This window comes from Staurois parvus, unplaced genomic scaffold (genome assembly GCF_062004578.1).
Source record: "Staurois parvus isolate SC_StPar_1 unplaced genomic scaffold, SC_StPar_1.0 ptg000147l, whole genome shotgun sequence".
Taxonomy (NCBI): domain Eukaryota; kingdom Metazoa; phylum Chordata; class Amphibia; order Anura; family Ranidae; genus Staurois; species Staurois parvus.
Window position 1 is genome coordinate 7,699,623 of NW_028317943.1, and position 24,879 is coordinate 7,724,501.

The following is a 24,879-nucleotide window of genomic DNA, read 5'->3' on the forward strand; positions in this document are numbered from 1 at the left end:
TCCTACTACTCTGCAAATGTTGTATTGGTACTGCCAATGTATAGTTTAGGAGTGTACAACCTGTGCAGCAGAATCTGTTCAGTGGTACCATATTTGGGGCCACAGAAATATGCCATATCAACTATTAGATGTCCCACTAAAGAAAAGACAGTATGTATAACTGCTGTTGTTGGATCTGCTTCACTGCAATGCCATTTTTAAAGCCTCCGTTGTCAAATTTTATCCAGGTGGCCAAACATGTTTGGTTCTCAATAGAACACAGTGGAGTAAGTGTTGCAGAGAACCAACCCAAAAGGTTATGGTCCTCCCTGCATATCGATAACACAGCACATAAAAAGACCAAACTTAAAAGCCTTTATTAAAATAAAAGAATATTTAACTGTGGAGCAATTATTGGGATATTCAAAGCACAGTGCAGCAATCTGAAACTATGTGATATAGCACATAAATATGCATAATTCATATTCCCATATCTTGTTCATGCAGTTACACAGTGGCAAATTTGCAAACAGGACATGAATCCATGCCAAATTACTAAGGGGTTTGTTCGCAGCAAAATGTGTTAAAGCAAACCTGACGTGAAGAAAATATTTGGCCCGCCATTTCTGACCTCTTTTAAAAATGCAGTTTTTAGGTTTGCTCTGCTGACCCACAGGCATAAATTGTGTCTGGGTTACTGACCTGAAACAAGTAGCTAGATCAGGGAAAAAGTTCATACCTAAATGCTTAGTCTCGGTCAGTGCAGCATGATAATCAGCATGACAGCCAGGCACATTTAAGGAATCCTTTTAACCCAATACCACTCAACACACTAAAAAACACAAAACAGTCCCACTAGCAATACAATGGCTTTGTCATGCTGAAAACGTCAAACTGATGGAGGACCTAACTAGCTCCCGTAACGGTAGGAACTCCAATTTCAAGCCCTCTTTGTTTTAATGGATATACTTCTCCTTTATGGAGGAATGCAAACAATCTATTTCAGGGTCCACTCCACCTCACCTTACACAAAGGCCATCTATCTCCAGTACCGCCTAACTGGCTTTCTTCCACATTTTAATTTTCCCTGCTATTCAACCTCTTCTCAGCGACCCACTTCCTCTGTCCTGCCCTACTTTTGTCTCCCTGCCTTTCCTGCCATCATGCAGTGGGGATTTGGTTCCTCTTTTGGCATGCTTTTTCTTCCCATTGCCTCCTCTCCTCCTGACCTATGGTACCACTCTCTGTCCTGACACTCTGACTTGTACTTCAATGGATGTCACATTTTTCACCCCCTCGGCATATTTATGGGATATTCCTGCACCATTCTATTTTCATTTCAAACACATCCTATTCATTGCTTTCCCTTAGACCTCTTCATTGACCTGTATTGTACAATTTCCTGCTGTTTCTCTTGAAAGATAAAGCATTTGAAAAAAAAAAAAAATAACTACTGATGTAATTAAGATATTTACACTAACAATATTCATATAGACAAAACAGGAAATGAGCAGAAATTGCTGCAAATTGAGAGAAGTGAGTGAAATGCTTTCCTAGCTGTCACCAGAACACATCCCTGTTTGAAGATTTCCTCTGTATTCCTGTTCTGGTGACAACTCAAAATTGTGGATGCACCTCCACTTTCTGTCCTGTGACAAGGATACCAAGGACAAAAAGTAAATTTCCTGAACAGAAACACAAACCATTCAAACCGGACATAGTTTCTAAGGCTTCAAAACTCTTATCAATAGAGCACTCTATGTGGGGCCCGAAAAAAGAAAAAAACTGTGGGGCCCGAGGAGTTTTGGGCCGTGCCTGCCTCCTGAAGCTCTGTCAGAACCTGCCATGCTGGGCACCAGGAAGAGAAAGGAAAAACAATGCAGCGGCTTTGGTTTGTTTTCAGATCAAGACGATTCTTATGCTGCCCCGCTGTTTCCCCCTTATGTGGCAAAGTGGCTCAGCACTTGTCTGCACCCAGCCAGGGAAAAAGCAGCAACCAAACTGCTTCTACAAACATTTGTGAAAGAATGGGTCGCTCTCGGGAGCTCAGTGAATCCAAGCGTGGCACCATGATAGGTTGCCACCTGTGCAGTCCATCCATGAAATTTCCTTGCTACTAAATATCCAACGGTCAACTGTAAGTGGTATTATAACAAAGTGGAAGCAACTGGGAACAACAGCAACTCAGCCATGAAATCGTAGGTCACGTAAAATGACACCAACTGTCTGCAGAGTCAATAGCTAAAGACATCTAAAAACTTCATGTGGCCTTGAGATTAGCACAAAAACAATGCATAGAGAGCTTCATCGAATGCAGCCGAGCAGCTGCATCCAAGCCTTACATCACCAAGTGCAATACAAAGTGCCGGATGCAGTGGTGAATAGCATGCCGCCACTGGAATCTGGAGCAGTGGAGATGTGTTTTTGGAAGTGATGAATTGTGCTTCTCTGTCTGGCAATCCAATAGATGTGTCTGGGTTTGGCAGTTGCGAGGAGAACGGTACTTGCCTGACTGCATTGTGCCAAGTGTAAAGTTTGGTGGAGGGGGCTTAAGGTGTGGGGTTGTTTTTCAGGGGTTGGGCTTGGCCCCTTAGTTCCAGTGAAGGGAACTCTAAAGACATCAGCATGCCAAGATATTTTGGACAATTTCATGCTCCTAACTTTATTGGAACAGTTTGAAGATGGCCCCTTCCTGTTCCAACATGACTGCGCACCAGTGCACAAAGCAAGGTCCATAAAGACATGAATGAGCGAGTTTGGGGTGGGGGAACTTGACTGGCCTGCACCTCAACCTGATATAACATCTTTGGGATGAATTAGAGTGGAGACTGCGAGCCAGGCCTTCTCGTCCATCAGTGCCTGACTTCACAAATGCGCTTCTAGAAGAATGGTCAAACATTCCCATAGACACACTCCTAAACTTTGTGGACAGCCTTCCCAGAAGAATTGACACTGTTATAGCTGCAAAGGACGGGCCAACGTAATATTGAACCCTACGGACTAAGACTGGGATGCCATTAAAGTTCATGTGCGTGTCAAGGCAGGAGTCCCAATACTTTTGTATATTTGAAATGAAATAATTTCTTGGCAATAACATGGTGTGGGCGGATTTCTGCCAGTAACAGGCTGTGTCATGCCCCACCAGCTTGTGTCATAGAACAGGGAGGTCACATTTCCATCAATCAAGATGTAATATCCCACCCCCATTGTGTTTAGCTCCTTAGTGGACATGGAGGAGGGGGGGGGGTCACTCACCACTGTGTATATGCCCATGTGCGACACTGCAGTCACATGGGCTGCTTAGATTTGATAGGAAAGAAATAGGATAGAAATACACTGAAAACTGAGCATGTGCATTAGCTGCTAATACTGAAAAATCCTCAACTACAGTGAGGACATAGACAGAAGGGGGAGATAAAGAACAGCAAGATCAACCATTTTTTTTTGCAGAATACAGAAAACTAATCCCATAGTGAGTATGAGCAGCCAACTGTGATGCTGCAAGCAGTTACAGCTATCAGCCCACAGTTAATCTCCCAGCAACAGGGACCGAAGACTGGTGAAGAAACTGGCCCAGGTGGAGACAGTGCTGGATCCTGGGACAGGTAAGCATCTGTTTTTGTAGCTGCTGACTTTTCTTTTTTCCACTAGTCACTGAAGAACAGCTTTAACCTCAAGTTAGTTGAGACAGTGTAGACAGCCTGGGTCTAAGATCCATTGAGCTTTGAAGCCTAACACATTTCCCTGTGGATCCCAAATGGAGGAGCAACATTATTACCCTAGGCTATTCTCCTGCTTTGAACTACAAAAGACCTTCCCCCTTATTTTCTTTATATAGAGAGGAGATGTTTTACAGTTTACAGATAATGTTTTTTGAGATATCAATTTAATGCACCTGTAACCTTTTTCTTTTCAAGCAAAAGGTAACAAGTGAAGAAACCCATTAGAGATAGAAGGAAAAAATATAATAACAGAAATTATTATACTGCTTTTTAGCGACAACTGTCACTAAAAACTTACCAAAATGTAGAATTACAACATAAATAGAAATCCTTTTTGGTGTGATATTTTGTTGAATGTTGTATGCTCTCAGAGGACTTTGTAAAAATGAATGACAGATTAAACACTGTGCTGTAACAAAATGTCAAGCTTTTATAAATGCATGTTAAAGAGAAAGGCATACCATGCATGTACATTTCTTACAGCCGTCTGTCCAGGACTCCAGCTCTCTGTAGATGTTGCCCTTTACTGTGCAAGACCTCTCACAGTAGCATTGATCTAACCTATTCATCCTCTGCTCAGCTCTTGACAGCTGCAAGAATATTTCAAACAAGAAAAAAAAAAGGCTTATGACACAAACAATATTTTTCCATAATTCCATAATAATACACAGGAGGTAAAAGTCAACTGTGGCACCACAAACAAATGGCAGGTTATGTGCAACTGCAGTGATTACCATGTGAACATAACCCTACCTGTCCCAATGACAACTTAACAATCACCATTTACTCTTCAAATTATTTTACTGCCTAACAGTACACCACACCTGAATTTTTTAAAATATTCTAATAAAATTGAAAAGGTTCATAGCCATCTACCACGCTGCTGCAAAAAAGTACTTTACAGCCAATATTATTTCAATACAAAAACCTAAAGCACAGCACTGCTTTCTTAATACAGAAAGTATTTACATTTAATCGCATTCATCACAAATCCAACACGTTACTTTTTTAAATTAAACTTCCAAAAGAATACCTTGTTTTTCAGAGCACTGTACGCAAAACGGGAATGCAGCCTTGAAACATTGCTGCTTTCTGTTGGCAACAAAGCATCCTGTTTGACTGAACATGGCATGCTCTTGAGATCTTGGACTTGAGTTATGTTTTGTCAACGCCATTAGCCATTTGACCACAACACAATCCAATAACTGGGGCTCCATGCTGTATGGAGTGTGCTAGACTCGTTGTTTTAAAGGACTATCTATGGACTTTATTGGACACCAAAGCTTGGGCACTATTCTTCCAACTAATAGCAACAAAGCACTTTTTCCTCCCACTGACACCAATGGTAGCACCTGAGAAGTAATCATTCCCTACCTGTAGGCCACTGAAACTACAGTAGCTTGTGCAACTGCATATTTGGTTTAAGTATTTGGGTTTACATTCAATTTAAAGTGATTATAAACCTCTGAAATGGAAAATGAACAAAGTATATAATTTTTTAGTGTGTACTTGCCTCAACCCAAAGCACTGAGTGTGATTTCACTTTCCTGTCTTGTTTCTCTGCTATCTGCACATTTCTGTCATTTCTGACAGGTTTTCCCAACTCCAAGAGATAGAGGGAGATGGTTTAAGGAACTCCAGCACACAGCCTGTGACTGACAGCCTCAGCTCTTCAGGTTTCCTGTGTGGAGAGGGTTATGTCTCTTTCCTCCCGTCAGCTTTCAGACTTCTCCTGTCTGAGCTGTTCTGTGAATGACTTTGGATGATTCCCGCCCCCTGCTTTTTGAACGCTTAGTTAAGCTGTGTATATTTTGGACTTTGATCTGATGTACAGGAGAGATGGCTACAGATAAACAGGTACAACATATGTAGAATGATTTTGCACTGAGAGCACAGAGTGTAAGTGAGGATGTTTCAATAGCCTGAGTGAAAGAGCATACCCCCAGCATCTCTAAAGACAAGCAAGTTCCTCCCTACTGGCCAGTGGATGGTGCAGAATTTAGGTGTTATGATCAATTGCTCGATTAATGTCCCAGAAGCAGGTCTGGTAGAATGTAGTCAAGCAAATGATATACAGACTGCAAAGCTGAAGTCTACAACATTTAGTGGCCATCTCTCTACCTGAGACATGAAAATCTAAAGGGTGCCTATGGATGTGTTCTTTCACTTCTGTAATCAGCAGGAAGCGGATGTAGAATACCTCCTTACCTCTGTTTGTTAAAAACAGTAGGAAGCAGGGGCTGTAGCTATAGGGATGGACTCTGCATATGTACATATTATCAATGTAAGAAAAATATTTCAGTGATACACAGTTATCTCTGTACTTGTTCCAGATTAAGGAGAAAAATTATAGCACTGAACCAGCATAACAGCAAGTAAACAGACATTTACAGATGGTGATCAGCAATGGCTTCCTTTAAAAAAAAATAAAATGCTGTAATCTATACTAGCCATTATCTCCCATTCATAATCTATTTTTTCAGCACGATTGGCATCATGCCTTACTGTATACAGTTTTGTTAAGCAATTAGTATTTTTGATACTGTTGCAAAGTTTCTTCCGTAGATCTTGCAGGTAACAGCCCTTCTTGTTGTAGGCTGACAATGCTAAGTCATTGCCTTTCAAATACAAGCAGCATTGTCAGTCTGCTGTGTGTGCTCCTTCAACTGACTATTGGGCTGTCTTGAAAAGAAGCCCAACAGCCAACTTAAAGTGACACAAAACTCAATTTTTTTCATCAATCATTCTAAAATATCAATTATACCATGGCATTAAGGAGCACGTGCAGCAAGCTGACAATGCTGCTGCTAATTGTGAGTCAATGACTCAGCATTGTTAGCCTATTAACAGTAAGTAGATTGTAAGCGCTAACGAGCAGTGCCCTCTGTTTCCTCTTGTACCAAATTGTATTGGAACTGTAATGTCTACCTTCATTTTGTAAAGCACTGCGCAAACTGTTGGCGCTATATAAATCCTGAATAATAATAATAATTGGGGTTACCAGCAGAACTTTTAGGGAAGAAAGTTTGCACAAGATTCATATATTTGTTTAAGAAAACTATATACAGGGAGAAATTATGTTAGGCATTTTTATTCTAACATGATGTTAACAAATAGGATTTTGAGTTTACATATACTTTAAACTAATGTAAATCTGTTTGGTTGCAGTACTCCACCCTCCATGCTCTTTATGATGCCCTTTAAAAAAAAAAAAGGCAACCATAGACAGAGAAATTTTCTTTCCTGCAACCATGGGTATCCCTCCCTCGGAGCCATTGTTTTCTCCTGGCAGGGGGTCGGGGGGAGCCATCCCTGCCGGAAGAACACGGTGAATACTGCTGGCGGTTATAATAGCTGCTAGAAAAAATTACATGTACAATCCGATAGCTTGGTTGTACCTGTATCAACCTGGGTACATTTAGCCTGCCCATACATTAAAGGTGTCAAACTGGCGGCCCTCCAGCTGTTGTGAAACTACAAGTCCCATCATGCCTCTGCCCTTAGGAGTCTTGCTTGTAACTGTCAGTCTTGCAATGCCTCATGGGACTTGTAGTTTGGCAACAGCTGGAGGGCTGCCAGTTTGACACCCATGCCGTACATGGTTCAGCAGGGACCAGATGAGATTCAAACCGTCTATGGCTAGCTTTAATGCAATTTTACTTGCGCCACACCTTGTTCCATAAAATTATAATGGTCTTTCTGAACTTTGAAGTGTCTCTGTGGTTTTTGGCAGCTGTAGTTCTTAATGATGTATTGTTACTCAGAAGGGAGCAGGTAGCACATTTCTCCACGCTTCAGCCATGGAAAAAAAAAAACCAGCTTGGAAAGCCTTTAATTGTGATACACTGAGCATACGAGATGTATGTCAAACCATTCTAACATAATAACTATGTTATTCTGCAGAAGGGATTATTATGTTTAATAACTAGTGGCACCTGTTATAGGAATACATTTCTTCCCCACCATCTTTTTTCTGCACAGGTCAGCATTACAAACCAAGAAGCTCACAGTGGTTTTCTATACATGATTTGTTAGCAATGTATATGAACATAAATATGCATGAGCAATCTGAACCAAAATTATCTTTATCTGTGGAGATTTTTATGGGTAATGCATTATAATGCTCTTACATTTACAATCCAAGATTTGTTCATCTCTTTACATAGCGGAATATGTTAACATTTAGAATTAAAGTAGAACTTCACTCTCTCAATCAACATAGACTATTTTTATTCCTTATGCCTATGATCCTTTGGGGATCGTCAGCATGCAACCTATACGGGGTGACACCGGACCCGCTCCAAGAAAAGGTAAGTTGTAAAGAAAGCCGACAATCCCCGCAGGATGGATTGGATCTGCGCATTGAGCATAATGGATCGGAGTCCGATCCATTATGCTCAATTCGCAGATCCGATCCATTCTAGGGATCGTTGGATGGGGTGTCACCAAGTGTTACCGCACCAGGTGACACCAAGCCTAGGGACGTCTCTACATCCCTGGAATCTTCAGGAGGGGAGGAGGGTTTTTTCAGCTAAGCACACTTTCCTGACTGCATTCCTGAGCTAAGGGCAGATGGATTCCAGGAAGTAATTGCTACATTAATGCCCTTACTCAAGATGGCCACAGGAAGAAATGCTAGGGGGTGTTTTTCAAAGTGATTTCTCTGCAAAATAAAGCATGGAGACATGGATGGATGTTGGAGTTTGCTTTTCATGTTAAAAATGAATCAAATATTGCTTTTGGTTTGTGATGCTCAGATACAGTGTAGTTCTGCTTTAAATTCACAGCATTTTATGTTATTTTATTAATATTTATTTAACAGAATAAAAAATATGAATATAGAATCTTTTATATACCAACTATCCAAACAGGCAGAAAATGAGAGACATATAAATCTCCCTATTCCTTGAAGACTCTGACCCTAGGACCTCAGTGCTGCCAGGCCTTGGGACTAATCACAATGCCATATGCACCATGTTGAAAACTTTTGTAACCAGGGCCTGAATTCCCTGGCCAAATTTAGCAGAGCGTATATACATTGGTTATCTTGACTAACAACATTAGGATTATTTTGCCTTCCAAAAAAAGGTTTTACGATTTGTTTTTTTATAAGCTGACAAACAAAAAAATTATAATTTTTACTTTACATCAATTATTTAAAATGTATCATCTTATAATCTTTTTTAAAAACTTTTATTCAACTAACCACTCCACCTCTTAAATCTGTATACCCCTTATGGAACAGGGCAATTTTTTAGTTTCTGCTAAGACCCCATTTATGCAGTAATAACTTTACTCAAGATTAGAGATGAGCGAATCGAAGCATCCGAAGTGGAATTCGAGTCGAATATCGGAAAAATTTCGATTCGTGCCGAATCCGAAAAACAGCCTAATTCGGACGCGCGAATCGAAATTTTTCCGAAAATGGCGGCTGACATGTGCGGCGACGGAGCGGGGATGTCGGGGAAGGCGCGCAGACAAGGCGCGCTGCCCCATAATGCATTCCTCAACGACATGTGATCGCATCAGCCAATCAGCAGCCAGCCAGCCAGCACTGTGTAATGGTCGAGGTATATATAGCGGCCATTTTGGAAATCTTCATTTGCCTGCAGTCATTGAACAGAGGCAGACCGCTCTGTACTAGGGACAGGGACAGAGTTAGGGCCACAGAAACGAGAATTGGGGACAGAGAGAAGTTACTTAGGGACAGAGAACCATTACTCAGGGACACAGACTTGTTAATGAGGGCCACAGAATCGTTATTTAGGGACAAAGAAACGCTAGTTAGGGCCACAGAATTCATACTCAGGGACAGACAGAATTGTTACTCAGTGCCAGAGAATTGTTACTTAGGGCCACAGAAACGTTATTAGGGCCACAGAATTTTTACTCAGGGACAGACAGAATTGTTACTGAGTGCCAGAGAATTGTTACTCAGGGACAGACAGAATTGTTACTGAGTGCCAGAGAATTCTTAGGGCCACAGAATTCATTCTCAGGGACAGACAGAATTGTTACTCAGGGACAGACAGAATTGTTACTGAGTGCCAGAGAATTGTTACTCAGGGACAGACAGAATTGTTACTGAGTGCCAGAGAATTGTTACTCAGGGACAGACAGAATTGTTACTGAGTGCCAGAGAATTGTTACTCGCACAGACACAAAATTGTTACTTGCACAGACACAGAATTGTTACTCGCACAGACACAGAATTGTTACTCAGGGCCACAGAATTCATACTCAGGGATAGACAGAATTGTTACTGAGTGCCAGAGAATTGTTACTCAGGGACAGACAGAATTGTTACTGAGTGCCAGAGAATTGTTACTCAGGGACAGACAGAATTGTTACTGAGTGCCAGAGAATTGTTACTCGCACAGACACAAAATTGTTACTTGCACAGACACAGAATTGTTACTCGCACAGACACAGAATTGTTACTCAGGGCCACAGAATTCATACTCAGGGACAGACAGAATTGTTACTGAGTGCCAGAGAATTGTTACTCAGGGACAGACAGAATTGTTACTGAGTGCCAGAGAATTGTTACTCAGGGACAGACAGAATTGTTACTGAGTGCCAGAGAATTGTTACTCGCACAGACACAAAATTGTTACTTGCACAGACACAGAATTGTTACTCGCACAGACACAGAATTGTTACTCAGGGCCACAGAATTCATACTCAGGGACAGACAGAATTGTTACTGAGTGCCAGAGAATTGTTACTCAGGGACAGACAGAATTGTTACTGAGTGCCAGAGAATTGTTACTCAGGGACAGACAGAATTGTTACTGAGTGCCAGAGAATTGTTACTCAGGGACAGACAGAATTGTTACTGAGTGCCAGAGAATTGTTACTCGCACAGACACAAAATTGTTACTTGCACAGACACAGAATTGTTACTCGCACAGACACAGAATTGTTACTCAGGGCCACAGAATTCATACTCAGGGATAGACAGAATTGTTACTGAGTGCCAGAGAATTGTTACTCAGGGACAGACAGAATTGTTACTGAGTGCCAGAGAATTGTTACTCAGGGACAGACAGAATTGTTACTGAGTGCCAGAGAATTGTTACTCGCACAGACACAAAATTGTTACTTGCACAGACACAGAATTGTTACTCGCACAGACACAGAATTGTTACTCAGGGCCACAGAATTCATACTCAGGGACAGACAGAATTGTTACTGAGTGCCAGAGAATTGTTACTCAGGGACAGACAGAATTGTTACTGAGTGCCAGAGAATTGTTACTCAGGGACAGACAGAATTGTTACTGAGTGCCAGAGATTTGTTACTCGCACAGACACAAAATTGTTACTTGCACAGACACAGAATTGTTACTCGCACAGACACAGAATTGTTACTCAGGGCCACAGAATTCATACTCAGGGACAGACAGAATTGTTACTGAGTGCCAGAGAATTGTTACTCAGGGACAGACAGAATTGTTACTGAGTGCCAGAGAATTGTTACTCAGGGACAGACACAATTGTTACTGAGTGCCAGAGAATTGTTACTCAGGGACAGACAGAATTGTTACTGAGTGCCAGAGAATTGTTACTCAGGGACAGACAGAATTGTTACTGAGTGCCAGAGAATTGTTACTCGCACAGACACAAAATTGTTACTTGCACAGACACAGAATTGTTACTCGCACAGACACAGAATTGTTACTCAGGGCCACAGAATTCATACTCAGGGATAGACAGAATTGTTACTGAGTGCCAGAGAATTGTTACTCAGGGACAGACAGAATTGTTACTGAGTGCCAGAGAATTGTTACTCAGGGACAGACAGAATTGTTACTGAGTGCCAGAGAATTGTTACTCGCACAGACACAAAATTGTTACTTGCACAGACACAGAATTGTTACTCGCACAGACACAGAATTGTTACTCAGGGCCACAGAATTCATACTCAGGGATAGACAGAATTGTTACTGAGTGCCAGAGAATTGTTACTCAGGGACAGACAGAATTGTTACTGAGTGCCAGAGAATTGTTACTCAGGGACAGACAGAATTGTTACTGAGTGCCAGAGAATTGTTACTCGCACAGACACAAAATTGTTACTTGCACAGACACAGAATTGTTACTCGCACAGACACAGAATTGTTACTCAGGGCCACAGAATTCATACTCAGGGACAGACAGAATTGTTACTGAGTGCCAGAGAATTGTTACTCAGGGACAGACAGAATTGTTACTGAGTGCCAGAGAATTGTTACTCGCACAGACACAAAATTGTTACTTGCACAGACACAGAATTGTTACTCGCACAGACACAGAATTGTTACTCAGGGCCACAGAATTCATACTCAGGGACAGACAGAATTGTTACTGAGTGCCAGAGAATTGTTACTCAGGGACAGACAGAATTGTTACTGAGTGCCAGAGAATTGTTACTCAGGGACAGACAGAATTGTTACTGAGTGCCAGAGATTTGTTACTCGCACAGACACAAAATTGTTACTTGCACAGACACAGAATTGTTACTCGCACAGACACAGAATTGTTACTCAGGGCCACAGAATTCATACTCAGGGACAGACAGAATTGTTACTGAGTGCCAGAGAATTGTTACTCAGGGACAGACAGAATTGTTACTGAGTGCCAGAGAATTGTTACTCAGGGACAGACAGAATTGTTACTGAGTGCCAGAGATTTGTTACTCGCACAGACACAAAATTGTTACTTGCACAGACACAGAATTGTTACTCGCACAGACACAGAATTGTTACTCAGGGCCACAGAATTCATACTCAGGGACAGACAGAATTGTTACTGAGTGCCAGAGAATTGTTACTCAGGGACAGACAGAATTGTTACTGAGTGCCAGAGAATTGTTACTCGCACAGACACAAAATTGTTACTTGCACAGACACAGAATTGTTACTCGCACAGACACAGAATTGTTACTCAGGGCCACAGAATTCATACTCAGGGACAGACAGAATTGTTACTGAGCGCCAGAGAATTGTTACTCAGGGACAGACAGAATTGTTACTGAGTGCCAGAGAATTGTTACTCAGGGACAGACAGAATTGTTACTGAGTGCCAGAGATTTGTTACTCGCACAGACACAAAATTGTTACTTGCACAGACACAGAATTGTTACTCGCACAGACACAGAATTGTTACTCAGGGCCACAGAATTCATACTCAGGGACAGACAGAATTGTTACTGAGTGCCAGAGAATTGTTACTCAGGGACACCTAATCGTTGAATTAAATAGTATGTCAGACAACATGCAGAGGAGTGGCAGAGGAGGCAATGTTTTAGGAGCGAGCAGACGTGGCAGCAGAGGAAGGGGTCGAGGCAGCAGTATTCGCAGCCAGAGGCCAGTGCTCCCGGTGTCATCCAGCGGTCGTGTCTCCACCGACAACCCTGCCGTCATTGATTGGTTGGCTCGGTCGTCTTCCTCTTCCCAGGTCACCTCTGACACCTACAGCCAACGGTCGGTGGGTACGTCAGACACAACCGTTAGTTGGCATGGCCCGGGACCAAGCCCACTGAAATCACGTGTCCTCTACCTGCCCCTGTCCTTTGCTGTTCCCTCACCAAGCGAAGTATCGCATGCTGTGGGCTCAGCCCCACTGTACAGTGAGGAAGAGCTAACAGAGGGCGGTCAGGAACGGGGGGAGACATCGGCCTTTTCAGCAGCCAAGCGAACAAGTACTGGCGAGGAGAGTGGCTCGGTAGCCGGTCTAGAGACAGGTCTGTCTCCTGACCCAGACGCAGCCGAGGGGGCTAGTAGTGAGGCGGAGACCCTACTTGATGATGAGGAGGTTGATCGCACTTGGCAGCCTCGTCGTCATCAGGCAATTTCTTCCGCATCATCAGGAGAAGAGGGTGGCAGCTTGGCAGCGAGCAAAACAGTCGGTGGGTTGCCCAGGAGACAGCAGCAGGGTCGCATCAGTGTCAGTGGAGCCAAACGTCCACGGAGTAGAGCACCAGCTCCACTGCAGCCTACCACCACGGCCAGTAGTGGTGCCGTTGCGCACGGAGGAAGTAGCAGTCAGCCAGTGAAGAGTAGCGGGGGCAAAGTTTCCTACTCGGTGGTGTGGCAATTTTTCCTCAAGCCGCCCGAGGAAGTAAACGTAGCCGTATGTCGACTATGTGGCCAGAAATGCAAGCGTGGCCAGGGGGCCCATGTTGGGACTACAGCGTTGCGTCAGCATATGCAGCGTCACCATTCGGTGGCCTGGGAAAACCGTGATAAACATACGGCGGTTCTGCCTGCCCCAGCCCCCGCTCCATCACCCGCTCCGTTACTTGCTCCGTCACCCGACGTCGTCAATCGCCCTCTATCAGCCAGTCAAGGCTCCAACACCTCTGCTGAGGGGAGTTGTCGCTCATTGGCATCTTCCGCTCGTTCAGATGCTCCTTCTCCTGCTACTCCTCTTCTCGGATTCCGTCAACAGTCTTTCTTGGAATCCGTATCCAAGAGACAACAGTTTGCGAGCACGCACCCGACGGTGCAAAAGCTGAACGTCCTCCTGTCCAAGTTGCTGGTGCTGCAGTCCCTCCCTTTCCAACTGGTGGACTCAGCACCTTTCCGAGAAATGATGGCTTGTGCCGCGCCGCGGTGGAGAGTGCCAAGCCGTCATTTCTTTGCCCAAAAGGCAGTGCCAGCCCTGCATTCACATGTAGAAGAGATGGTGGGCCAGTCTTTGAGCATGTCGGTCTCTGCCAAAGTGCACGGCAGCGCCGACGTGTGGAGCTGTAACTACGGTCAGGGACAGTACATGTCATTTACGGCCCACTGGGTGAACGTGGTGCCGGCACAGCCGCACCAGCAACTTGGACAGGTCACGACGCTTTTGCCTCCACGTTTGCACGTCCTTGGTCCAGCAAGCATGTCCGCCTCTACCACCTCTTTTTCCGCCGTGTCCTCAGCCGCCACCCCCGTGCCAAGTCCCATTACCCGACCGGCATATCACATGTGCAGGGCGCAACGGTGTCACGCTGTGCTGCACCTGGTATGCCTTGGCGAACGTAGTCACACAGGGGAGGAACTGCTGAGTGTAATGAACAGAGAAATCGACAGATGGCTGTCTCCGCGCAAACTAAAAATCGGAACCATGTTGACTGACAACGGAAAGAACATGGTGTCTGCTCTGCGTCAAGGAAGGTTGTGCCATGCGCCATGCATGGCTCACGTGTTCAATCTGGTTGTCAAGCGGTTCCTAAAATCCACCATCCCACTGCAAGACATCCTTAAAATGTCACGTAAACTGTGCATGCATTTCAGCCATTCCTACACCGCAAAGAACACCCTCATTGAGCTGCAGCGGCAGAACGGAATTCCACAGCATCGCCTGATCTGCGACGTTGCAACAAGGTGGAATTCAACCCTACACATGTTAGACCGCCTTTACGAGCAGCGAAAGGCCATCACCGATTTCCTGATGTTACAAGCGGATAAAGGTACTCCCCTGTGTAACTTAGATGTCAGCCATTGGCAGCTCATGCGTGACACCTGCCGCTTGCTCAGGCCCTTTGAGGAGGCCACGCTATTCGTGAGTCGGCAGGACTATGGGATGAACGACGTCATTCCTCTGTTGCACGTCCTGGAACAAATGCTGTTAACAATGGCTGGTCAGGGTGCGGTAGACGTGGCGCACAGATCTCAACGCCACATGACCCCTGTGGGGGCAGGACAGGAAGAAGAGGAGGAGGTAGAGGAGGACATTTGTGCTCAGGAATTATTGAGTGAAATGGGTGGTTTTTCCACTCAGCGGACAGGAGTGGAGGAGCAGGAGCATCTGGTAGAGGAGGAGGAGGAGACAGAGGACCCAGACGCACCGTGGCAGTATGCTGTGGAGATGGAGGCAGGGAGTCCCTCGCATTCCTTGGCACAAATGGCCCATAGCATGCTCGGTTGCTTGCGTAGCGACAGCCGAATAATAACCATCAGACAGAGGGATGACTTTTGGCTGTCCACCTTGTTGGACCCTCGCTACCGGTCCAAAATGGTGGCCTTTTTCACACCTGCTGAGAGGGAGGCCAAAATTACGTACTATAAAAACCACCTATGTAGTCAGTTGGTCTCTGCCTTTGTGCGCCAACGTCCATCCTCAGACACTGTGGGCCCTGTGCGCTCGCGTTCCGCTGGCATGGCAGCAGGGGAGGGGTGGGGTGGTAGGAGCAGTGGCAGCTCCACCAGCAGCGGCTGCCTCAGTCTGCAGTCGATGATGAGTAGCTTTCTTCACCAGCGCAGTGAGGAAACTACTAACCAGCCGCAGCAGCAGCAGCAGCATCAGGTGGACCTGGAGCAGGAGCTCAAACAACAGGCTTGGGCCTACTTGGACAGCACCCTGCCAACCGAGGTAGACAATCCCCTTGACTACTGGGCAACGAAACTTGACCTTTGGCCCCAACTAGCTGAATTTGCCCTTGAAAGGCTGTCATGCCCGGCCAGTAGCGTGGCATCGGAGCGCGTGTTTAGTGCGGCAGGAGGTATTGTAACTCCGCGGAGGACACGACTGTCCACCCAAAGTGTGGAGAGACTCACGTTTGTGAAAATGAATCAGGCGTGGATTAGTCTGGATTTCAAACCACCAGTTCCTGACACAACTGACTAAATCCGCCATGAATCATGCCTCAAACATGTGCCACTTTCAGGTCTCCTCACACTGCTGGTGTGTTTAATTTTTTGACATAGGGTGCTGGCAGATTACGGGCCTCCTATAGCTGCTGCCAGGCCCCTAATCTGCCATAGGCCCCTATATACCGCCTCCTCATGCTGCTGCCAAGTCCAGAGTCTGTCATGGGTCCCTGTATGGCCTCCCATTGCTGCTGTCTCCATCGCCACACTCTGCTGCCATGTGCCACTTTCAGGTCTCTTCACACTGCTGGTGTGTTAAATTTTTTGACATAGGGTGCAGGCAGATTACGGGCCTCACATAGCTGCTGCCAGGCCCCTAATCTGCCATGGGCCCCTATATACCGCCTCCTCATGCTGCTGCCAAGTCTAGAGTCTGTCATGGGTCCCTGTACGGCCTCCCATTGCTGCTGTCTCCATCGCCACACTCTGCTGCCATGTGCCACTTTCAGGTCTCCTCACACTGCTGGTGTGTAGAATTTTTTGACATAGGGTGCTGGCAGATTATGGGCCTCCTATAGCTGCTGCCAGGCCCCTAATCTGCCATAGGCCCCTATATACCGCCTCCTCATGCTGCTGCCAGGTCCAGAGTCTCTCATGGGTCCCTGTACGGCCTCCCATTGCTGCTGTCTCCATCGCCACACTCTGCCATGTGCCACTTTCAGGTCTCCTCACACACTGCTGGTGTGTAGAATTTTTTGACATAGGGTGCTGGCAGATTATGGGCCTCACATAGCTGCTGCCAGGCCCCTAATCTGCCATGGGCCCCTATATACCGCCTCCTCATGCTGCTGCCAAGTCCAGAGTCTGTCATGGGTCCCTGTATGGCCTCCCATTGCTGCTGTCTCCATCGCCACACTCTGCTGCCATGTGCCACTTTCAGGTCTCTTCACACTGCTGGTGTGTTAAATTTTTTGACATAGGGTGCAGGCAGATTACGGGCCTCACATAGCTGCTGCCAGGCCCCTAATCTGCCATGGGCCCCTATATACCGCCTCCTCATGCTGCTGCCAAGTCCAGAGTCTGTCATGGGTCCCTGTATGGCCTCCCATTGCTGCTGTCTCCATCGCCACACTCTGCTGCCATGTGCCACTTTCAGGTCTCTTCACACTGCTGGTGTGTTAAATTTTTTGACATAGGGTGCAGGCAGATTACGGGCCTCACATAGCTGCTGCCAGGCCCCTAATCTGCCATGGGCCCCTATATACCGCCTCCTCATGCTGCTGCCAAGTCCAGAGTCTGTCATGGGTCCCTGTATGGCCTCCCATTGCTGCTGTCTCCATCGCCACACTCTGCTGCCATGTGCCACTTTCAGGTCTCTTCACACTGCTGGTGTGTTAAATTTTTTGACATAGGGTGCAGGCAGATTACGGGCCTCACATAGCTGCTGCCAGGCCCCTAATCTGCCATGGGCCCCTATATACCGCCTCCTCATGCTGCTGCCAAGTCTAGAGTCTGTCATGGGTCCCTGTACGGCCTCCCATTGCTGCTGTCTCCATCGCCACACTCTGCTGCCATGTGCCACTTTCAGGTCTCCTCACACTGCTGGTGTGTAGAATTTTTTGACATAGGGTGCTGGCAGATTATGGGCCTCCTATAGCTGCTGCCAGGCCCCTAATCTGCCATAGGCCCCTATATACCGCCTCCTCATGCTGCTGCCAGGTCCAGAGTCTCTCATGGGTCCCTGTACGGCCTCCCATTGCTGCTGTCTCCATCGCCACACTCTGCCATGTGCCACTTTCAGGTCTCCTCACACACTGCTGGTGTGTAGAATTTTTTGACATAGGGTGCTGGCAGATTATGGGCCTCCTATAGCTGCTGCCAGGCCCCTAATCTGCCATAGGCCCCTATATACCGCTTCCTCATGCTGCTGCCAGGTCCAGAGTCTCTCATGGGTCCCTGTACGGCCTCCCATTGCTGCTGTCTCCATCGCCACACTCTGCCATGTGCCACTTTCAGGTCTCCTCACACACTGCTGGTGTGTTACATTTTTTGACATAGGGTGCTGGCAGATTATGGGCCTCCTATAGCTGCTGCCAGGCCCCTAATCTGCCATAGGCCCCTATATACCGCCTCCTCATGCTGCTGCCAGGTCCAGAGTCTCTCATGGGTCCCTGTACGGCCTCCCATTGCTGCTGTCTCCATCGCCACACTCTGCCATGTGCCACTTTCAGGTCTCCTCACACACTGCTGGTGTGTAGAATTTTTTGACATAGGGTGCTGGCAGATTATGGGCCTCCTATAGCTGCTGCCAGGCCCCTAATCTGCCATAGGCCCCTATATACCGCTTCCTCATGCTGCTGCCAGGTCCAGAGTCTCTCATGGGTCCCTGTACGGCCTCCCATTGCTGCTGTCTCCATCGCCACACTCTGCCATGTGCCACTTTCAGGTCTCCTCACACACTGCTGGTGTGTTACATTTTTTGACATAGGGTGCAGGCAGATTACGGGCCTCACATAGCTGCTGCCAGGCCCCTAATCTGCCATGGGCCCCTATATACCGCCTCCTCATGCTGCTGCCAAGTCCAGAGTCTGTCATGGGTCCCTGTATGGCCTCCCATTGCTGCTGTCTCCATCGCCACACTCTGCTGCCATGTGCCACTTTCAGGTCTCTTCACACTGCTGGTGTGTTAAATTTTTTGACATAGGGTGCAGGCAGATTACGGGCCTCACATAGCTGCTGCCAGGCCCCTAATCTGCCATGGGCCCCTATATACCGCCTCCTCATGCTGCTGCCAAGTCTAGAGTCTGTCATGGGTCCCTGTACGGCCTCCCATTGCTGCTGTCTCCATCGCCACACTCTGCTGCCATGTGCCACTTTCAGGTCTCCTCACACTGCTGGTGTGTAGAATTTTTTGACATAGGGTGCAGGCAGATTACGGGCCTCACATAGCTGCTGCCAGGCCCCTAATCTGCCATGGGCCCCTATATACCGCCTCCTCATGCTGCTGCCAAGTCTAGAGTCTGTCATGGGTCCCTGTACGGCCTCCCATTGCTGCTGTCTCCATCGCCACACTCTGCTGCCATGTGCCACTTTCAGGTCTCCTCACACTGCTGGTGTGTAGAATTTTTTGACATAGGGTGCTGGCAGATTATGGGCCTCCTATAGCTGCTGCCAGGCCCCTAATCTGCCATAGGCCCCTATATACCGCCTCCTCATGCTGCTGCCAGGTCCAGAGTCTCTCATGGGTCCCTGTACGGCCTCCCATTGCTGCTGTCTCCATCGCCACACTCTGCCATGTGCCACTTTCAGGTCTCCTCACACACTGCTGGTGTGTAGAATTTTTTGACATAGGGTGCTGGCAGATTATGGGCCTCCTATAGCTGCTGCCAGGCCCCTAATCTGCCATAGGCCCCTATATACCGCTTCCTCATGCTGCTGCCAGGTCCAGAGTCTCTCATGGGTCCCTGTACGGCCTCCCATTGCTGCTGTCTCCATCGCCACACTCTGCCATGTGCCACTTTCAGGTCTCCTCACACACTGCTGGTGTGTTACATTTTTTGACATAGGGTGCAGGCAGATTACGGGCCTCACATAGCTGCTGCCAGGCCCCTAATCTGCCATGGGCCCCTATATACCGCCTCCTCATGCTGCTGCCAAGTCCAGAGTCTGTCATGGGTCCCTGTATGGCCTCCCATTGCTGCTGTCTCCATCGCCACACTCTGCTGCCATGTGCCACTTTCAGGTCTCTTCACACTGCTGGTGTGTTAAATTTTTTGACATAGGGTGCAGGCAGATTACGGGCCTCACATAGCTGCTGCCAGGCCCCTAATCTGCCATGGGCCCCTATATACCGCCTCCTCATGCTGCTGCCAAGTCCAGAGTCTCTCATGGGTCCCTGTACGGCCTCCCATTGCTGCTGTCTCCATCGCCACACTCTGCTGCCATGTGCCACTTTCAGGTCTCTTCACACTGCTGGTGTGTTAAATTTTTTGACATAGGGTGCAGGCAGATTACGGGCCTCACATAGCTGCTGCCAGGCCCCTAATCTGCCATGGGCCCCTATATACCGCCTCCTCATGCTGCTGCCAAGTCTAGAGTCTCTCATGGGTCCCTGTACGGCCTCCCATTGCTGCTGTCTCCATCGCCACACTCTGCTGCCATGTGCCACTTTCAGGTCTCTTCACACTGCTGGTGTGTTAAATTTTTTGACATAGGGTGCAGGCAGATTACGGGCCTCACATAGCTGCTGCCAGGCCCCTAATCTGCCATGGGCCCCTATATACCGCCTCCTCATGCTGCTGCCAAGTCCAGAGTCTGTCATGGGTCCCTGTATGGCCTCCCATTGCTGCTGTCTCCATCGCCACACTCTGCTGCCATGTGCCACTTTCAGGTCTCTTCACACTGCTGGTGTGTTAAATTTTTTGACATAGGGTGCAGGCAGATTACGGGCCTCACATAGCTGCTGCCAGGCCCCTAATCTGCCATGGGCCCCTATATACCGCCTCCTCATGCTGCTGCCAAGTCCAGAGTCTGTCATGGGTCCCTGTATGGCCTCCCATTGCTGCTGTCTCCATCGCCACACTCTGCTGCCATGTGCCACTTTCAGGTCTCTTCACACTGCTGGTGTGTTTAATTTTTTGACATAGGGTGCAGGCAGATTACGGGCCTCACATAGCTGCTGCCAGGCCCCTAATCTGCCATGGGCCCCTATATACCGCCTCCTCATGCTGCTGCCAAGTCCAGAGTCTCTCATGGGTCCCTGTATGGCCTCCCATTGCTGCTGTCTCCATCGCCACACTCTGCTGCCATGTGCCACTTTCAGGTCTCTTCACACTGCTGGTGTGTTAAATTTTTTGACATAGGGTGCAGGCAGATTACGGGCCTCACATAGCTGCTGCCAGGCCCCTAATCTGCCATGGGCCCCTATATACCGCCTCCTCATGCTGCTGCCAAGTCTAGAGTCTGTCATGGGTCCCTGTACGGCCTCCCATTGCTGCTGTCTCCATCGCCACACTCTGCTGCCATGTGCCACTTTCAGGTCTCCTCACACTGCTGGTGTGTAGAATTTTTTGACATAGGGTGCTGGCAGATTATGGGCCTCCTATAGCTGCTGCCAGGCCCCTAATCTGCCATAGGCCCCTATATACCGCTTCCTCATGCTGCTGCCAGGTCCAGAGTCTCTCATGGGTCCCTGTACGGCCTCCCATTGCTGCTGTCTCCATCGCCACACTCTGCCATGTGCCACTTTCAGGTCTCCTCACACACTGCTGGTGTGTTACATTTTTTGACATAGGGTGCAGGCAGATTACGGGCCTCACATAGCTGCTGCCAGGCCCCTAATCTGCCATGGGCCCCTATATACCGCCTCCTCATGCTGCTGCCAAGTCCAGAGTCTGTCATGGGTCCCTGTATGGCCTCCCATTGCTGCTGTCTCCATCGCCACACTCTGCTGCCATGTGCCACTTTCAGGTCTCTTCACACTGCTGGTGTGTTAAATTTTTTGACATAGGGTGCAGGCAGATTACGGGCCTCACATAGCTGCTGCCAGGCCCCTAATCTGCCATGGGCCCCTATATACCGCCTCCTCATGCTGCTGCCAAGTCCAGAGTCTCTCATGGGTCCCTGTACGGCCTCCCATTGCTGCTGTCTCCATCGCCACACTCTGCTGCCATGTGCCACTTTCAGGTCTCTTCACACTGCTGGTGTGTTAAATTTTTTGACATAGGGTGCAGGCAGATTACGGGCCTCACATAGCTGCTGCCAGACATGTAATCTGCCATGGGCCCCCGTACCGACTCCTCATGCTGTGACGTTGCAACAAGGTGGAATTCAACCCTACATATGTTAGACCGCCTTTACGAACAGCTAAAGGCCATCACAGATTTCCTGATGTTAAAAGCGGATAAAGGTACTCCCTGTGTAACTTAGATGTCAGCCATTGGCAGCTCATGTGTGACACCTGCGCTTGCTCAGGCCCTTTGAGGAGGCCACGCTATTCGTGAGTCGGCAGGACTATGGGATGAATGAGGTCAAATCGGCCATGGGCCCCCGTACCGCCTGTTCACGCTGATGCTGGTCCCACAGTGTGACCTGGGTCCCTGTACGGCCTTCCATTGCTTCCACTCTGCCATGTGCCACTTTGAAATCTCCTCACACTCCTGCGGTTGTCCATTTTGTCATAGGTTGCTGGCAGATTACAGGCCTTCCATAGGTGCCACCAAGCCCCATATCGGCCATGGGCCCCCGTACCGCCTGGTCACGCTGCTGCTGGGCCCATAGTGTGACCTGGGTCCCTGTACCGCCTCCCATTGCTCCCACTCTGCCATGTGCCACTTTCAGGTCTCCTCACGCTCCTGCTGGTTTCCATTTTGTCATAGGTTGCTGTATGGCCTCCCATTGCTGCTGCCTCCACCGCCACACTGTGGCTCCAAACACTGGTTTTGGCCCCGTGACTGGCCAAAGGAGTGAAGTGTGCAGTGATTCTAAGATCGACGGCACTCATCTGCATGTCATACTGACAGACAGTATTATTTCTCTTCCCCAGCAGACTCCAAGGGCATTTAAATTAAAGGTACAGTGTTCTGCACTAATATTAAGTCTCTCTGAAGCCTAGAAACACCCTTTTTTAAGTTAAATTCACAGCGAATTTATTCGACTCGAATCGAATATTGTCCACGAATTCGCCGAATCAGTCGAATCGAATTTTTCATTTCTTCGCTCATCTCTACTCAAGATATTGAAGTAACATTTTTTTTTTCAGGACAAAAATGATTTTGTCTTGTAAAATTATTCTATTTTTCTATGCTATCTATAGACAAAAAGTATGTAAAAAAAAAAACATTTTCTATGGCTCACATTGCACCACATTTGCACCAAAAAGGTGCAGGACCCTTTTTTTGTTCCGCAATAGAATCAGATCGCATGGGTAGTCACATCTATGCGATCCGATTCTGCACATCGCACCGCATTTTGTGAACTGACTTCGGGGTGTCAACTTAAAATACACACCCGCAATGGTTCGTGTGAACGGGGTGCGATTATGTTGCGGTGCGGAAATTGCACAGAAGCCGGTGCAAATTTTGCACCGCATCAGTGTGAACCCAGGCTAAATGTCAATAAATGTTCACTCATCTATCACCACTTCACATTACCATACAGTAGTTCGATGTAGGCTGGCCTTTCTTAATCAGTTTTTATTAGTTTTGCTATAAGAGTATGTAAACAATGGTAATTGTACAATGTCTCCAATGCATTTAATTTGGGTTTGTATTTGATTAGTATTGCTTTGGTTGGCATTAGTGTTAACTGTTGAAAACACAAGTGTATTAGTAAGGTTTTGTTGAGCTGAACACATCAGACCACTGTATGTTGAATTCTTATTGGTTTAGCCTGAATTAAGTATGGTAGTGTACAGGGGCGGACTGACCATTTAAGCACTCGGGCACTGCCCGAAGGCCCAGGGCCATTGGGGGGCCCCATGAAATGCCCCTGGTACCTTTTTATAGGCTTTTTTGGGTGTGCTTTGAGTGTGGGCAAGGAAACAGGGGCCCATGATCCCCTATTGCCCGGGGGCCCCATGAGTTGTCAGTCCGCCCCTGGTAGTGTACAATATACTCTCTGTGGTCAGTTATTTACATCTTTACATCTAAAGTCAACCATAGCAAGCATGGCCCAACACAAATGCAAGGAATGCAAATGCAAAACAAACCAACTCAAGCCCCTAATGTATATGTGCCATAATATACTAGCTTATTATTATTTTTTTAATATTTCAAAAACAAGATTTATGCAAAAATGCATTTTAAACATAATACAAAAAGTGCAGCCCTTCCATACTCTATCCAAAATAAAATGGCTAGTATTCCACTTTAATTTATGAAGTTATATTCTTAAAATGCATTTTTAATCATACCCAATGTGATTCTGCGCTTAGGTAAAAAATAAGTGAAACATAGGCAGCTAGCATAGGTAAAAGATACCAAACCACAATAAACATAATACAAAAAGTGCAGTGCTAAAAGGTAAACATTAAAAATAGTGAACCTCCACCGTGATCAAATAAATGTCCACACTAATAAATATCTGTGATAATGGATGTGTTTCCAACCATCAGAAAAAAAGAAAGACCCGGTTTTCCAACAGGACTGAAGAGAGAGTGATACTCCAGGATACTTTGGGTAACCACAGGTGAGCAAAAATCCGTACCGGAACTGTTGGGCCTTCAATTTAATGAAAAGCCAAGAGCGCGTATAGGAATCAATCCCACAACATGTCTGCGATGTATGGCGGTACTCCAGTCCTATGGCTCCACTGTAAACTCCACTCTCCACCAATTGCAGTACATCAGATACATAAAGACTAATAGTGCAATATGTTATAAAAGTGTATTTATTAAAAGAAGTATTGCACTTACAATATATTGGTGGCAGAAAGTCATCAAAACAGCACAGAGCTGGAGCAATCCTGATATACTGTATGCCAAAAGAAAGCTTCTTTCTTTTGGCATACATTAGGATTGCTGCAGCTCTGTGCTGTTTTGATGACTTTCTGCCACCAAGTATAGTTTCATAAAAAAAAAAAAATCACAAATATAGTGGTTTTGCACATGATCTTGGGAAT

At 46.8% G+C, this 24,879-nt stretch overlaps 1 protein-coding gene across 2 annotated transcripts in view; it reads right to left on the reverse strand.

Annotated features, from left to right (window-relative positions):
• The window catches only part of NELL2 (neural EGFL like 2), a 347,194-nt gene that overhangs the window by 185,248 nt on the left and 137,067 nt on the right, over positions 1-24,879 (reverse strand). Inside the window, exon 8 of one of the 2 annotated variants that reach the window (XM_089674009.1) lies at positions 4,163-4,291. The exons of the other annotated variant lie outside the window; for it this stretch is intronic. Within the exon in view, the coding sequence (XP_089530135.1) occupies positions 4,163-4,291 (129 nt within the window). The remainder of the gene's footprint in view (positions 1-4,162; positions 4,292-24,879) is intronic. 2 annotated transcript variants of the gene reach the window in all.